This window comes from Physella acuta, unplaced genomic scaffold (assembly GCF_028476545.2).
Source record: "Physella acuta isolate Inbredline_101_S28 unplaced genomic scaffold, ASM2847654v3 ptg000519l, whole genome shotgun sequence".
NCBI classification, from domain to species: domain Eukaryota; kingdom Metazoa; phylum Mollusca; class Gastropoda; family Physidae; genus Physella; species Physella acuta.
This window is the reverse complement of record NW_026732038.1, coordinates 707,257-722,610: the sequence shown is the minus strand read 5'-3', so window position 1 is coordinate 722,610 and position 15,354 is coordinate 707,257. Positions and strand designations below refer to the sequence as shown.

The window sequence follows — 15,354 nt, the reverse complement described above, 5'->3', positions numbered from 1 at the left end:
AATAACATTGTTATTTCCCTTGAAAATTATTCAAAGCAAATTCTAGCATAGTAAGAATGTGTTTAGTGTTTAGGTTCAAAGATTTTACCACGTTTTAGAATCTAGGTCTAGATTTTCTAGATCTCTAGATTGATGTTCACCTGTCTTCATATTCATTGACATTAAGATTATTATAATTATATGGGTTTTATTACTTATGACTGTCTATTCAATTATTATGATCAGAAGATTGGATTATACTTGGCAAATAAATAGATCTAGAAGATCTAGATTCTAGATCTATATCTAGATTTATGAAATAGATTCTACAACTAGGTAGGCCTTTACTAGACTAAATAGTAAAATACTTTATTATACAGTTTTTCTTTCATTTTTTAGTAGATCTAGATCTAGTAACTTTGCGGGAGGGCGGACTTAAAATTTAAATTTCCGGGGCGGCGGGGAGGGGGGAGGCTGTGGTTACTTTTTTAAAGATCTAGATTTCTAGATTCTAAGAATCTAATTAGGGCCTATATTTATAATATAGAATAGATCTAATGTCAAATGTTAATAAGGAGAAAATAATTACTAGATCTAGATCTTATAGAATCTAGATCTCGTAAGCAAACTGTATGGAATGCACAGCTGGTAGATCTAGATCTAGATCTAGATCTAGATGCGATCGTCTAGATTCTTGTAACAGAATAGACCGTGTTGATTTTTTTATTGGTAGATCTACCTTGTAAAAAATATTACCGGCTTAATGTCCTTGACATTCGCATCTTTTTTTCTTACGAACAAATACTTGTATTAATTTTATTTTCTCCCGAAACAATACATTTTCACATTATCCAGGCGAATTATTAGTTTGGTTTTAAAACGCATTTGGCATATTTTCCAGATAAGCCTAGCTTTAAGGGTTATGGTTAGGATTAAAAACTAAAAGTGCAAGTTTCATATCTTCTTTTTATTTGGGGGGGGGGGGGGCGGTGGTTAACATTTTTGGCGGGGCTTATCATGTGTTACTTTTATTATAGGTCTAGTCTAGATCTAGTAGTAACCGTATTTTATTAACGAGAAAAATAGACCGTTGAGGAAGGATACAACGGGCGCTAGGCTGATAGTGCTGTCTCTGATCTCTAAACTAAAACCACCCCACCCCCCCCCCCCCGACACCCCCACCCCCCAAAAAACATGTCTACCGTCCCATTCAACGAAATATAATTATACGAGCCGGACCGCGGCATAACATACGCCGCTATTTAGTTGTTTTTTTTTTCTACTTTTCAGTAATTCATAATTTGTGAATTTGACACTACCAATGCTGCCACTGAAAATATTTGCTTTAAAACCTTGAGCTATTAGCTCGTTAAGGACCGTAATCCCCCCTTCCTTCCCCCCCCCCCCCAACATTTAAAATCTTTTCAAACTAAATTATCTGCTCCTAATAGCCGTCACTAAACCCGACTCCACGAAGGTAAATATAGCGTGAACAACAGCTCACTAAGACCATGTAGGGGTGGGTGTGGTAGGGAGCGCGTTTACAGCTTGTTTTCTAGCGTCTCCCAGAAGAGAATTATATATATAGATACTTTTTCCCCTCCCCGAAAATTCTACCCCCGCCCCCGAAAATTTCAAGTACCCCCACCCCACATATTACTGTGTGCACTCTCCGGCTTGAGATTATTTTCTACTCTATGCTAAATGTGACGATGTCATACTTCGTTTTCGTTTCACTGTGCAAGTTTTTAATTTGCTTGTGTTTTCTCTATAGCGTTCTTGTCAGACAGACAGCGAAACTATTAGTATAGACGAGAAAAATGGCCCGTTGAGGAAGGATACAACGGGCGCTAGGTTGATAGTGCTGTCTATTTTCTCAGTACTTTAATTTATACAAAATATAGTCATAGGCATATCCCTAAACCATGCACCTAATCTCATTCATGATAAAAGTCGCATTTAGAGTTTCTTTCAGGCAACTCTACTTGGGAGGAGGGGGCTTCGCCCCCTTCCCCCCCCCCCCCCCCCCCCCCCACACACACTCCAAAACATGTCTACCGTCCCATTCAACGAAATATAATTATATACTTTTTCCAGTGTCCGCCCCCTCCCAGAAAATTCTACCCCCGCCCCCGAAAATTTCAAGTACCCCTACCCCTCTCCGGGGAGGAAAAAGTCTGAAAGAAACACTGGTGTCGCGCTTAGCCACTACCCGAAGAATTGCATTAAACAAATTGCAAGAAAACCACTTTTTAGATTAGACACATTAATTAGGCGGTAAGTTTATTATAGAGTATCGATGAAGAAATTTCTTTTGAGTTGGGGAGGGGGGAGGGGCTTAGACGTTCTTACGCGGGGGTGGGGCTTCGCCCCTACCCGAAGAATTGTATGAAAGAAACTCTTCACGCAAACCACTTAGAATAGACAAAATTGCCTTTTTATTCAATGTTTACTCGAGAATCAATGACGTCATATTACTGTGTACACTCTCCGGCTTGAGATTATTTTCTACTCTATGCTCAATATGACGTCATATATTTCGTTTTCGTTTAACTATGTATGTTTTTAATTTGCTTATGTTTTCTCTAGAGCGTTCTTGTCAGACAGATAGATAGATACATAGATAGACAGCGAAACTATTAGTATTAATAGTTTCATATTTAAACACGTAGGCTCTTAGATTATATCTAGATCTAGTGCTTAAAAATGTAGATCTAGATCTAAGTGCAAACCTTTTTGTTCTTCTTTGCATTTCACTGCGCACTAGGGGAATGATTTATTGTAGGATCTAGATTTAAAGGGAAGCAAATCGCATGATTTGAAACAGTGCGAAAGAAGACAAAAGTCAGTGCATTCATGAGATGACAGAGGAGGCAGAAACTGCAGCAAGCAGGACAATAAGGAAATTTTAAAAAACTATGAAGTAACTAGAACTCTCTCTAGCAAGAACAAAAATCCCACTAAAACAGTGAAGGGTAATGAAGGACATAAATTAACAAGTGAGGTAAACAGAGACTCTACACCAACAATGCCCGATATATCTGAGGGGAGAACCGAGAGGTGATCTCATTTACTCATCCGTGCCCTTCGAGGTGTCAGAAGTGGGATCTGAACCCACGCCCACATTCGTGGACCAGATATAGATCTACCACCTTAAAATCAACTACTAAAAGTTAGCTCACTCCCCTCCACTATGTTAGAAATAATAATGGCAATAACGCGTTGTAGAAACTTCTAACCAACAACATACTCAAACCAATATGAATAGGCTATTTAAAGAAGTAGGACTCAAATCAATAGAAATTAAAAAGAGCTCGCCAGAATCAACAGATAAACGGAGAAGAAATACGAGAGACAACAGATTGACATATCTGGGAAAGCGTGATTAACAAGATAGGGGGAGGGGGTGACAAAGACATGAAAAAGAAAAGCCTTAAAATCCCTACGAGTACGATCGCTATGGAATTCAACAACCTTGTCCTTTCTTATAAGAATCTTCAACTCTATTAAGAATTTAGACGCCCCCCCCCCCTCCAGTTTAAATCGCTTAGGTACAGGTTAGAGCGTATTCATAGGTTAGGGACCCTCGCACTTCAAGACGCCTCAGGTTTTAGATGTAGGTGAGGTCAGGTGGGAGCCCAGCGCATGACTAATCTAATGCGGTCGGAGTTCGAAGAGCGACCAGTTTTAGAATTTGCCGTCATTTCGGGAACTGATCAAGACGTTTGACCAATGTCCAATATGATGGGAATTACCAGTGTATATCCTAGTTTGGCCGGTTGCTGAGTGAAGTGCTGGGAATCTAGCGTGATGGCGGTTGTTGTTGTTTTGTTTTTTTTAAATTAGTCTGGAGACTATTTTATTGTGAGAAACGGATAGCTCAGCTCGTGTTTGTATAGCATTCTATATTGGCCTACGCATGGGCGCCAAACAAGACCCCATTGACGGGGCACCGCCCCACCGCATTTGATTTTATTTTTTTATCGTAGAAATCTTCCTATGGGTATTCTCAACAATTTCCTAATGTTTCACAGTGATTGGATAAACGGTGTAATACATAAAAGCCAGACAGACATACTTTCGTTGTTATATATTCAAGCAGAGTGTCTTCCAGGCATCTCTTCGAACGAGTTGGAATTTGTACAGTAAACATATACTTTTACTAGTGTCCGCCCCCCCCCCCCCCCTCCCCCTGAATTTATCAAGAGCCTCTCCCCCCCGGAGAAAAAAGTCTGGAAGAAACACTGTATTCAAGGCCTATAGTTAAAAGATAAATAAAAGCCCATACAATTTTTAAGAAGCCCGGATTCTGAAGGGTACTCTGTTGCAGAAAAAAACAAACTTGTAGGCTACTGTCATTTTACGGATGTTAATTTCCATTAACAAAACAAGAAAACATGTTCGAAAGTCAAGACAAGTTCTACATCTAGGCCTAGCTAGACACACAGTGCGACGTATGCTAGCAACTGTCGCTCGCTGTGGGCTAACGAAGCCGAAAGGCGGGCGGGGGTATCACAACATCAGTAATCGATTCCATTTTTATTCAGAACTAGGCCTAATCCACGGACCGCTTTTGTACACTAGACTACTCGGAAAAGTATCCGACAACTTCGAAATGGCGACACATTGCTACCGGTCTTTTATTCGCGCACTTAGTAAGAATCTACTGAGTACTTTGAAAATAACGAATTCATTAAGAATAAGCAATGCGCTTAGGGATGAAAAAGTGAGTAACAAATACTTATTTTCGCGTAGTATTGGAAGTTATGGAACAATTTTTAAAGAAACTTTGCAAAGACCAGAGGTATTTTGGGCTGCCGCAGCTGAAAGTGTGGACTGGATTAAGAAATGGGACCAGGTATTAGACAACAGAAATCCCCCATTTACTCGGTGGTAAGTTGAAAAGATTTTTTAAATATAGCCTACGAGCCGGCCCGCGGCATAACATACGCCGCTATTTAGTTGTTTCTAATTTTCAATAATTCATTATTTGTGAATTCGACAGTACCAACGCTGACACTGAAAATATTTCTTTAAAACACTATAAGTAGCTCGTAAGGACCATAACCCCCCCCCCTTCCTTCCCTCCCCCCCCCCTCCCCCCCTACCCCCCCCCCCCCCCTACGTTTAAAATCGTTGGCTCTGCTTGTAAACATTTAGAGTGAACACAGCTCACTAAAACCATGTAGGGGTGGGGAGGTAGGGAGAGCGTTTGCAGCTTGTTTTCTAACGGCTCGAAGAAGAGAATTATATATATAGAAGATTCGTTATTAGACTCTAGCTATAAATGCTAGATTTACATCCAAACTGATCTAACTGAAACTGCATGCTCTTGCATTTGATTCACTGATGTCAGGCTTGGAGACTGTCCTAAGTCGTCAAAGGCTTTACAATGTGACATTATAGTATACTTAAGTATACTAACTAGGCCAACTAGGAGCCTATTATATATAACGATTTATAATTTATTTATTTTTTGACCTTGCAGGCTTGCACTTTATTCCTAGATTCTAGACTCTATATCCAAAAATAACTTTAAAAAAATCAGTTGCCGTTTTGCTTAGCAACACAAGCAAAGCCAAAGGGCATATAGATCTAGATCTAGTAGTAATGTTGACTAGTTGAGTTAAAGTTAAGTTGAGGGATTGTTGTTGTAAGAAAGTATAACAAATAGGCCCTAGATTCTAGTAGGAGTAGGCCTAAAAAGTTAATAGGTTCTTGGGTTAGTATGCGTTCATTTAGTATTTTAGGCCTCCTACTAGATCTAGTAATTAATTTATAGGCTATTAAAAAAATATGAGGCTATTTTTAATTATCTGTTTTGGCGCAGGCTATAACTAACGTATCTAATGTAGGCCAATACTATAGTTAACTATAGTATAACTAATATATACCTAAAATAGGCTATTAATAATATCTAGACTAGGCCTGTATATACGTATAGTGTAGTATACGTATATTTGTCTGACTTGCAGTTTAGTACATTTAGATTAGATCTAAATCTAACTCAACTACTGTAAGTGTAAGCAAAACATATCCAGAAAATTATAGCGTAATTTTTGCGTCCCAGAGTTAAGATAAGCAAATTGGTATCTTAGATGTTTGTTACAGTTTTTGCTCCAGCTACAAATGAAGCCTGCATGATGGCTGCGTGATTCAAGGACACCAAACATAGGCTAGATATACTTTACCAATGACTTAGTAGGCCTTCCAAACACATAACCCTATATGACCTACTTACTTTCTTTCTGAGATCTCATTTACTTGTCCATTACACAAATGAGACAAATTTAGTGGAGTATGTTAATGTAGGCCTATAGCCTTCTATAATCTATATATAATAGTATGGTATAAATATAAATTATAATCATTATGAGATATGGCTTAATAACCTTAGTTGGGCCTGAGCTTAATTAATTTTCATTGTGTAGATCTTTCATGTGGCAAAACCAGAGTAGTTAGCAGTGGATGGTTTTAAACTAAAGTGCATTGCATTGATTAGCCTAGTTGCTTATAGTTATAGCAGTAACAGCCCTAGTAGTTAGCCTAGTTAGTTGCGTGTAGCTCCATTTACTTTTTTTGATTAGCAGTTTATGATGGGTTTGGGGCACTAAACAAAAACCAAAATTGTATTAGATGCAACAGTGAATACTATACTAATTAATGAGAAAAGTAAATGTTATTATTTTAGAAACTCGGTTAATCAAAATACATCGGGGTTTATTAATAAATGTTAGAATTTTAGATGGACCTGCCCAATATAGGGCCTACAAACGTGTCTAAAAATAGACCTTAACTGGAGATTTGTAGTGGCCATGACCTAGATCTAGCTTGTGATAGAACTAGTCATTATTTATTTAAGCTTAAAAGCTGCACTGCTGTCAGTTTAGTGAGGTCTATTTTTAAAATAGTGTGCTATCTGTTGGCTTGCTGTAAAAGAAAGTGGGTCCCAATGGTAGAAACCAGGTACTGTTGTCCGTTAACGATGTCAGGCAATCTTAGATTGTTAGTCTATCCTCATGCTCTCTTCTCCCCCTCCCTCCCACACACACTGTAGTCTGTCAACAGACTTTTCATTTTTTTTTTTTACCATTATGGAGTCCCAGGCGACATTTCACATGGTCAAGATGTTGATGTCGAGTTAGTAGAATATTAAAATTCATATAAACCTGAGAATGCTTCTGATAGCTGATAGATTTAACAAAAATTGCCCTTCTGGTCATTCTCAAAGATCCTAATAGAACAAGTGGTGACTTTTAGTAATTAATATTAATAAAATATTTGAAGTAATCATGTTGACATAATATACTTTTTCTTCAGCATGTTTTTGAAGAAAAAAATGTGCCAACAGTTTTTGTTTTTCTTTTATTTATGCTAATGAATTTTTAATCATTAACACTTAAATTTCATGACAGTTGCATAAAAAAAAAAATTATCTCGAAAGCATTTTTTTTTTCTTGTATACAGGTTTGTTGGGGGAGAGCTAAACACATGCTACAATGCCATAGATAGGCATGTAAAACAGGGCAAAGGTAACATGACAGCAATAATTCATGACAGCCCAGTCACAGGCACTATCAGGCATATTACTTATGCCGAGCTGCAAAAATTAGTAAGTGCGTTGTTTGTAACAGTGTATTAATTAAATATATTAAAGTGTCAAAATTGCCTTTAAGAACTGAAATTAGCTCTTTTATTTTCTACTCCTTAGTAATAGTATTTCTGAAATTATTATTAATAGGTTGAGGACTTTGCTGGTGCCCTAAAGGCACAAAATGTGCAGAAGGGGGACAGGGTACTCATTTATATGCCTATGATTCCTGAAGCAATGGTTGCTATGCTGGCTAGTGCTAGAATTGGAGCTGTTCACTCATTGGTGTTTGGTGGTTTTGCCTCAAAAGAGCTGTCAACTAGAATTGCACATGCAGAGGTACATATTATAATAGCACCATTTTAAGATAATTTAAAATACAAATGTTATGAATGCAATTTTGTAGCAAAAAAAAAGCAATACTGAAGAAATATAATTCTTCTAACAAATAGATGTATTTATTCCAAAACCATGTTAATTACATGTTTAAAAATCTATAAAGCTATTGGTTAATGTATTTTAAAATGTTTTTCAAACAATCCTTCTGTTAATTAAATCAACACACCAACATCTTGATTAAATTATCATCTTTACGGTTATATTTGTGTCGTGAGATTTTAAAAATACATTTTTGTTATTTTTTCCCACATATTTAAAATGCATTAATATCTAGTTCTATGTACCTATGTTGTAGCCTACGGTGATAGTGAGTGCTAATTGTGGTGTAGAACCATCAAGAATTGTCCCATACAAACCACTTTTGGATGAAGCACTGAAAATTATTAACTACACACCCAACAAATGTATTATCTTCAACAGACCAAATGTAAGTATTAAACCCTTCTTACATTTACCAAAAAATGTATAAAACTGAATAGTACGTTTGTAATACAAACTTTAATTATTTTATAGATGGTATTCAAGCAAATGTGTTATTTTTTCTTGTTTTGAATATATAGTTTGAGCCAGCACAATTAACTAAGGGAAGAGATGTGGAGTGGAATGAGGCTGTGTCAATGGGCAAGCCAGCAGCATGTGTACCAGTAGCAGCCACTGACCCAGTCTATATTTTATACACATCTGGCACCACAGGCTTACCAAAGGTAAGTGACCTACTTTATTGTTATGTCTTTGCAGAAGCTTCAACCTTCTGTTGAAAGCTTTACATTTTTTCAGATTTTTGAGAAACAAATAAACCTTTATATGAAGGTGTGATTAGTTCACAATTTAAACAAAAATTATTGCAACTGGAACTGTTTCTATCAGGCTGTTGTTCGACCAAGTGGAGGACATGCTGTTGCATTAAGCTGGTCTTTGGCAAATGTTTATGGAGTCAAACCAGGGCAGGTAACTGATACTTTAGTAGCCTTAGAAGTATCTTGTTTATTTTTTTAATTATAGAAGCTAAGGGGAGATAATCTACCAGAATGTAAAAGCTGTGCTGTAGATTAGGTGGGACTACAATTCCAAAATGTCCAATGTTAGTACTAATTATACATTTGTTAAATTGCTTTTTTTAATTATTTCATTAAAGTACAACTAGTTTTTGTGTTATGGTATTACACCCCTCTTTATTAAATTATTGTTTGATGCTATTAGAATATTTAATTAATACTTTTAAAATGTAATTTTCTGTTATTTTGTGTTTCTGCATGCACACTCTATATCTCTACAGGTATGGTGGGCAGCTTCAGATTTAGGATGGGTTGTAGGACATTCATTTATCACCTATGCACCATTGATTAATGGATGTACAACAATACTGTACGAGGTAACTTAAATTATTGTCATTTGTAGTAGTTATCTGTTTTGAAAAAGATTTCATGTAAAAAAAAAAAACCTGCTAGTTCAGATTGCAATATTTATTGCAAGATATTTTTCCTTCTTTCATCATCACAGGGTAAGCCTATTGGAACCCCAGACCCAGGGGCTTTCTTCCGTGTGATAAACCAACATAAAGTAAGTGCTATGTTTGTAGCACCAACAGCATTGAGAGCCATTCATGCTGAGGTAAGTAATCTGTTGCTTTTTTAATTCGTAACTAGATTGTTAATGTTATATGTTTTCTAGTCCCATTTTAAAACTAAAAGAGCATTGTGTTGCTAACCCTCTTGTTTCATGTTTCAGGATGAAAATGGGGAATATGCTAAACCTTACTTACCTTTGGACAAGTAAGATATTCTTCTACTAGTGTTTTTTTTTTTAAAAACTAAAAATCAAAAGCTGTTCATTCTTTTTTGTTTGTTAAATTTAGTATAGTAACCTAATAATATTGCATCTTATCTTTATAATATGGAGTTATATAACATAAATTAATTCTTTCTTAGCTTTGATGCTTTGTTTGTGGCTGGAGAACACTGTGATCATGAAACCATGCATTGGATTCAAGCTCTAATAAAGAAACCAATTTTAGATAACTGGTGGCAGACAGGTGTGCTATTGGTCAGGAGTCTGGAATCTCTTTCTTCTTCTTCTTCTTCGTTCTTAATTATTAGTGTTGAAGGGGATCGAGATTTATCTGCCAGTGGGTTTTGAACTCGAGACTTTGTTCGAATTTATCAACCATGAGCTTTTTGCCGACTCGACCACGCCTCCAACACAATTAAGCGTTACGTGTCAACTGGTTATGCGCCATTGAGGCCATTGACTCCGTTTTCAGCCTGCTTTTCTTTTTGGATTTGCTTCCATAGCCTTTGTCCAACCAAGATAAACTACAAGGCAGCGGTTGTTTAATTTTGGAGTTAGCTCTCCTAGAAGAGTGGCTGTCCCCAGCTAACGAGCCTCATCTGCCAGAGGGTTCGAACTCGAGACTTTTCGGTTTAGCAACCATGAGCTTTACCGACTCGAACACGCCGACCCCTGAGTCTGGAATAATTAGAAATACCAAGAAATTTATAATATAAAGAGAAATTAGTTTATTATGATAATGAGAGATAAATTTATCATGCTCATGGTGTCGGGTTTAACAAAGTCAATAACACTGACTTTATACATTCAATAAACACTAGAAAACTTTTTAATAACATAAAAACAAAGATCTATGGAAAGAGACACTTATTTAAAGACTTCCTTAAAAAATGCTCTTAGTAGACACTTTTTAAAAAAAACATCTTTCAGATTTTGGGGCAATGTCATATCAAACTAGGTTTTATATGGGCTCAGTTTTATTATACCTAGCTCAAAATTAGTTTCAAAAATTCAATAAATTCACACCATCAGTTCCAACATTTATTGCTGTTCTTTATTATTACCTTTTTTGGTAATACATTAAAAATATTTCTTCCATGAATGCAGAGACTGCCTGGCCAATGACTGCAACTTGTAAGGGTCTTGGTATGAACCTTTATCCTGAAGCTGGTACAACTGGCAAGCCTGTTCCAGGATGGGATGGTTAGTAGTGTTTTTATAGCTGCAGTTTTTGAGTGCTCCAAAGTGTTCTTTTTATTTAATAAACCTTTTAAACAATTTATTTTTGTATTTAGATAAAATCTGCTTTCCAAACCCAATAATAATTTCTATTGTACATTTTAAGTGAAAGTTTTGAAGTCAAATGGCGAGGAAACAGCTCCGGGAGAGCTTGGGCAGATCTATGTCAAGTAGGAGAAATTTTTAATATTTGTAGTGTGGTACAGGTTACATTTTTCTTAATTAAGCGCACTATATTGATACCTACAGTAAAAATCTAATATAACTAACTAGAAGTACATAGTTATGACACTTAAATTAAGTTTTAATTATTTAACCTTTTAAACAGGTTGCCATTACCTCCTGGGTTTATGTCATCACTTTATAAAAATGATAAATTGTTTAATGACTTGTACTTCAGCAGTTTACCTGTAAGTGTTGTTAGAATTGTAGGCTGTAGAATTCTTTTGTTTTTATCATTTATTTTAGTTTTATTGTCTGTTAATTCTAAGAAGTATTTTTCTAAATGTATGCTTTTAAAATAAGTTAGATTACTTGTACTGTAAATATTCATTTATATTTAGCTGTAAGGCTATAATGTGAATAATTGTACTTAGATCTACTTATTTTTAGCTGTTATGAAACTGTAGATATCTATAGTTACTTATTTTTAGCTATAGGACAGTTTTGATACTGTGGATAACTGTGTTTAATGTCAACTGTAGGGCTATTATGATACAATGGATGTTGGTACCAGAGACAAGGAGGGTTACATCTCTGTCTTGTCTAGAAGTGATGATGTCATCAATGTTGCTGGACATCGGTTATCATGTGGCTCTTTGGAAGAGGTTTGTCTGTTAGCTAAATTATGACTAGTTGATTACAGTTTCTTTAATATAGCTCAAAGATTATATTAATTTGATATCAAATGTATTATAAATACATCTCTAATTGAATTTTTTGTCCAGATTTGTGAGTTATAGTTATTGTTAAGCTTATGTTGAATTAATGACAAGCATTAATTATTATTATGATCTTTTTATCGTTTATACTTTGATAGAGGTTTTAAAATGTATATTGATGACATTTGAATGAATGAATTAACATTTTTTCTTTTTGTTCCTAGGCCATTTTAGAATGCCACTTAATTGCAGATGCTGCTGTAATTGGTGTACCTGATAAACTAAAGGGCAGTGTTCCACTTGGTGTCTGTGTTGTAAAACATGGTTAGCTTTTTTTACTTGAAAATCTATGTAATTGTAATCTTTTTAGTTAAATGATACTGCCCTTTCCCCTGCAAACATTTATGTTACGGAAAATTGTTAAAAGTAAACAAAAAGTTAATACAAATAATGATTACATTAATTTATGTACACCTAATAGTGAATATTTACATTTTTCAGTTTAAAATAGACTTTAAAAAAATTCTGTTTATGCCAGGTTTAAAGCAAACTGATGAGGAGATAAAAAAAGAGGTGGTTAAGTATGTGAGAAACATCATTGGGCCTGTGGCAGCTTTCAAACAGGTTGTCATTGTGCCCAAACTCCCCAAGACAAGATCAGGAAAAGTGGCCAGAAACACAATCGCAGCTTTGGCAGCTGGAAAACCTTTTAAAGTAATTTCTTTTTCAAATTAAAAGATGTAAAATCAGTCCCGCTGCTATAATAAATTTTTTAAATTTAATACAATAATTTTTTTTTTATTATGGTGACAGCTAAAGTTATTTTTTATATGCTAATAGCAATAAGATTGCAGTTTGATTGTTTTTACCAGATACTTTGATCTGTGATTAAATTATTTTTTTGGCTTCTACCCTTGTATTCATTTTACAACATGATCAAATAACACTTTAAATTCAATATTGAAATAAATCTAATATATACTTTTTAAAATATCTCCAAAATAACTATTGTAATAATTTCCTATTTCAGATACCTGTCACAATTGAGGATCCCACTGTTTACCCCGCTATAAGAGACAGGTTAATAGAAATTGGGCTTGCTCCAGGACCAGCCAACTATAGTTGGTATGTAGCTAATTCATATTTAAACACAAATATTATAAATGGAAATGATTATTTTATAAATGGTAAATGTACACGTTTTTTTTTTTCTATTTTTTCTATTTCAGAATAAAAGAATAACTGGAAGTTTGTTTTGTTGATTCTTACAAGTCATTACAGATTGTGTAACATTTTATGTGTCAAGTGTGTCAGGTCAGAAGGCTTGCCTGCATGACATTATTTAACAGATATTTAACATTGGTTTTTGGTTTTGTTGTCTTCTTCCTTATCTGATTGGATATGGAAAAAATATATAATCTGTAATTACTAGTGAATTTTATACTGTTTTAAAAAAAAAACTATATACACTATAAGTTCAGCTATTCTGTGTTTGCGTTTACTAATATTAATATACAGTAGGTAGCTTCTGGGATAAATTATTTGCTCAATACATTTTTGGCATTGTTTTGGGGATTATACACTTAAGAATTTATGCATGGGTAAATATTTTAAGAATCTACACCTTTTAAAAACATTTTAATTATACAATAGTTGTTGTAGTCTGTCAATAACTTTATAGACAGTGTTCTTGCACATTTTATTCACTGCTAAGTATAGTTTATAAAAATACTTCACAAATTAAATAAGGTATGACCAAATTTTAAAATTTGCTAATAAAGTAATATTTTTGTTATAAGCTTCTCAAATGTATTGATCTATATTTGATACTTTATGAAGTCTAAAGTATTCTAATCTAAGTTTTTACATTTTATTATTGAGGCTGCCAATTAAAAAACTTTACGACTTTTCTATAATCATTTTTATTGCCTAATTACAATAGTTTTTTTAATAGTAATTTACTCTGATTAACACATTGCAATGAAAAAAGCATTTCAATTTTTAAAATTGTTATATACCTGTACCAAAGTGGTTGATACATATCTCAGTTATTTTTTCATGTAATGATTCTTTTTTGTGTATAGTCAGCATTGTAACTACAAACTCCAGTTGTGAATAAGTCCTTGTAAGCCTCATGCTCAATTCTTTTTTTATGAAATTATGCCTTATACTGTTATTTGCAATAGCTTTTTTTTACTCTCTACCTGTTTTAGTATGTACCATAAGAAAAAATATATTATGCAAATTGATTACTCAGGATATTGATAAAACCATGTTTAATTATAATAATTTATGCATATTTTTTATTTTATGCATTCAACAACATAAGCCTTATTGCGGGAAGTTTTTAAAAAAATGGGTTTTTATTAGTTTTTACAAGTTAAAGAAAATGTAGTAGTTTCTGAATTTTCTTTCTCAAATAGATTTATATTTGATTTGTTGATCGGAATGTTGTTGTCTGTATTGAAATACTGCCCAAGCTATAATGTGCCTTGATATTTTAACCTTACAAAATATAAATTCCTGTATTAAATCCTTTCTTTCTGAATATTCTTCATTAATTAAATTTTTTAAAATATTAAACTTAGTAAAGATAAAAAGAAAAGAACACTTTGGTATATTTTAAAAATTATTAGGTACACAAATTAAACTTAACTCTTACTTCACATTCATTTTCTTCTCATGTAAATAATTGACTTTTAGATATGTGTCCCCCTTTTTTGTCGATCAATGCTTGGTTGTGATTTGACTTGAAACAATATATTGAGTTTCATTGATATTTCAATAACAGGTCATTTAAACCATTGCAAGTTTTGTTGCAAGCTGAAGGCTGGTTAAATCATTAATGTAAACTATAATACAGTAGACAAAATGATTAGGCTATGCTTAAAAAAGATTTATATTTTAAAAATTGTTTCCTAGTATTATTTTTAAATACAAATGTGGCTGTTGCATAAATAAATGTACACATAATACAGCTGTAACTATTTTTGTTGGCCTACTCATGTTTTAAAATAAAACAGTACATTAAAATATGATGTTTATAAATGTTGTTTCTGTTTTAATTATAAACATTGACTGCTAAACAAATTATTAGGTTGTTCCCCTTGGTATAATAATCACTTGGTTGTGTTTAACTGAAACTTCAAAATTTAGGCCTAGCTTTCAGTGTTGATTGCATGATTTAATTAAGTGGATATTGAAATGATTTTTTTAATAGATACGCTGTAGCCATATACTCGTGTAGTGTTAGGCTAGATTTGAAAAAGGAGGTCGACAATATTCGGTATCTCATAACTCTTCCGTAAAGAATCTGCTATTACAAGCACTAAAATGACGTCATGCTAAATTTAGCCTATTAAAAAAACACATCTCCTTTACTTTGGACCTGTCGTCTTACTCTACCCAAAAGCCACACCCAATGGGACACTGGTAAAAATATGTTTTCTATAAAAAATTCCCTTTCGTTCGGGGGGG

At 34.2% G+C, this 15,354-nt stretch overlaps 1 protein-coding gene across 2 annotated transcripts; it reads left to right on the top strand.

Moving 5' to 3' along the window:
* Nucleotides 1-4,543: 4,543 nt before the first annotated feature.
* LOC131945044 (acyl-CoA synthetase short-chain family member 3, mitochondrial) lies at nucleotides 4,544-14,903 on the top strand. 2 transcript variants are annotated; one of them, XM_059306027.1, is made up of 18 exons: nucleotides 4,544-4,872; nucleotides 7,447-7,591; nucleotides 7,721-7,909; nucleotides 8,265-8,396; nucleotides 8,530-8,673; nucleotides 8,837-8,917; nucleotides 9,246-9,341; nucleotides 9,470-9,580; nucleotides 9,698-9,741; nucleotides 9,898-10,001; nucleotides 10,865-10,960; nucleotides 11,103-11,166; nucleotides 11,325-11,406; nucleotides 11,701-11,823; nucleotides 12,102-12,201; nucleotides 12,416-12,591; nucleotides 12,908-13,002; nucleotides 13,107-14,903. In XM_059306027.1, coding segments are annotated over exons 1-18 (2,061 nt in total). In that variant the 5' UTR covers nucleotides 4,544-4,594; the 3' UTR covers nucleotides 13,108-14,903. The 2 variants fall into 2 exon arrangements, with proteins under 2 accessions (XP_059162010.1, XP_059162011.1); XM_059306028.1 differs by lacking the exon at nucleotides 4,544-4,872 and adding an exon at nucleotides 5,275-5,373.
* Nucleotides 14,904-15,354: the final 451 nt, after the last annotated feature.

Bases quoted from the DNA above. Each gene is read 5' to 3' on its own strand.
- LOC131945044 (XM_059306027.1), top strand. From the start codon at position 4,595: ATGGCGACACATTGCTACCGGTCTTTTATTCGCGCACTTAGTAAGAAT. The intron at 9,742-9,897 runs GTAAGATATTCT...ATTCTTTCTTAG, and splicing joins CCTTACTTACCTTTGGACAA to CTTTGATGCTTTGTTTGTGG. The intron at 12,592-12,907 runs GTAATTTCTTTT...TTCCTATTTCAG, and splicing joins CAGCTGGAAAACCTTTTAAA to ATACCTGTCACAATTGAGGA.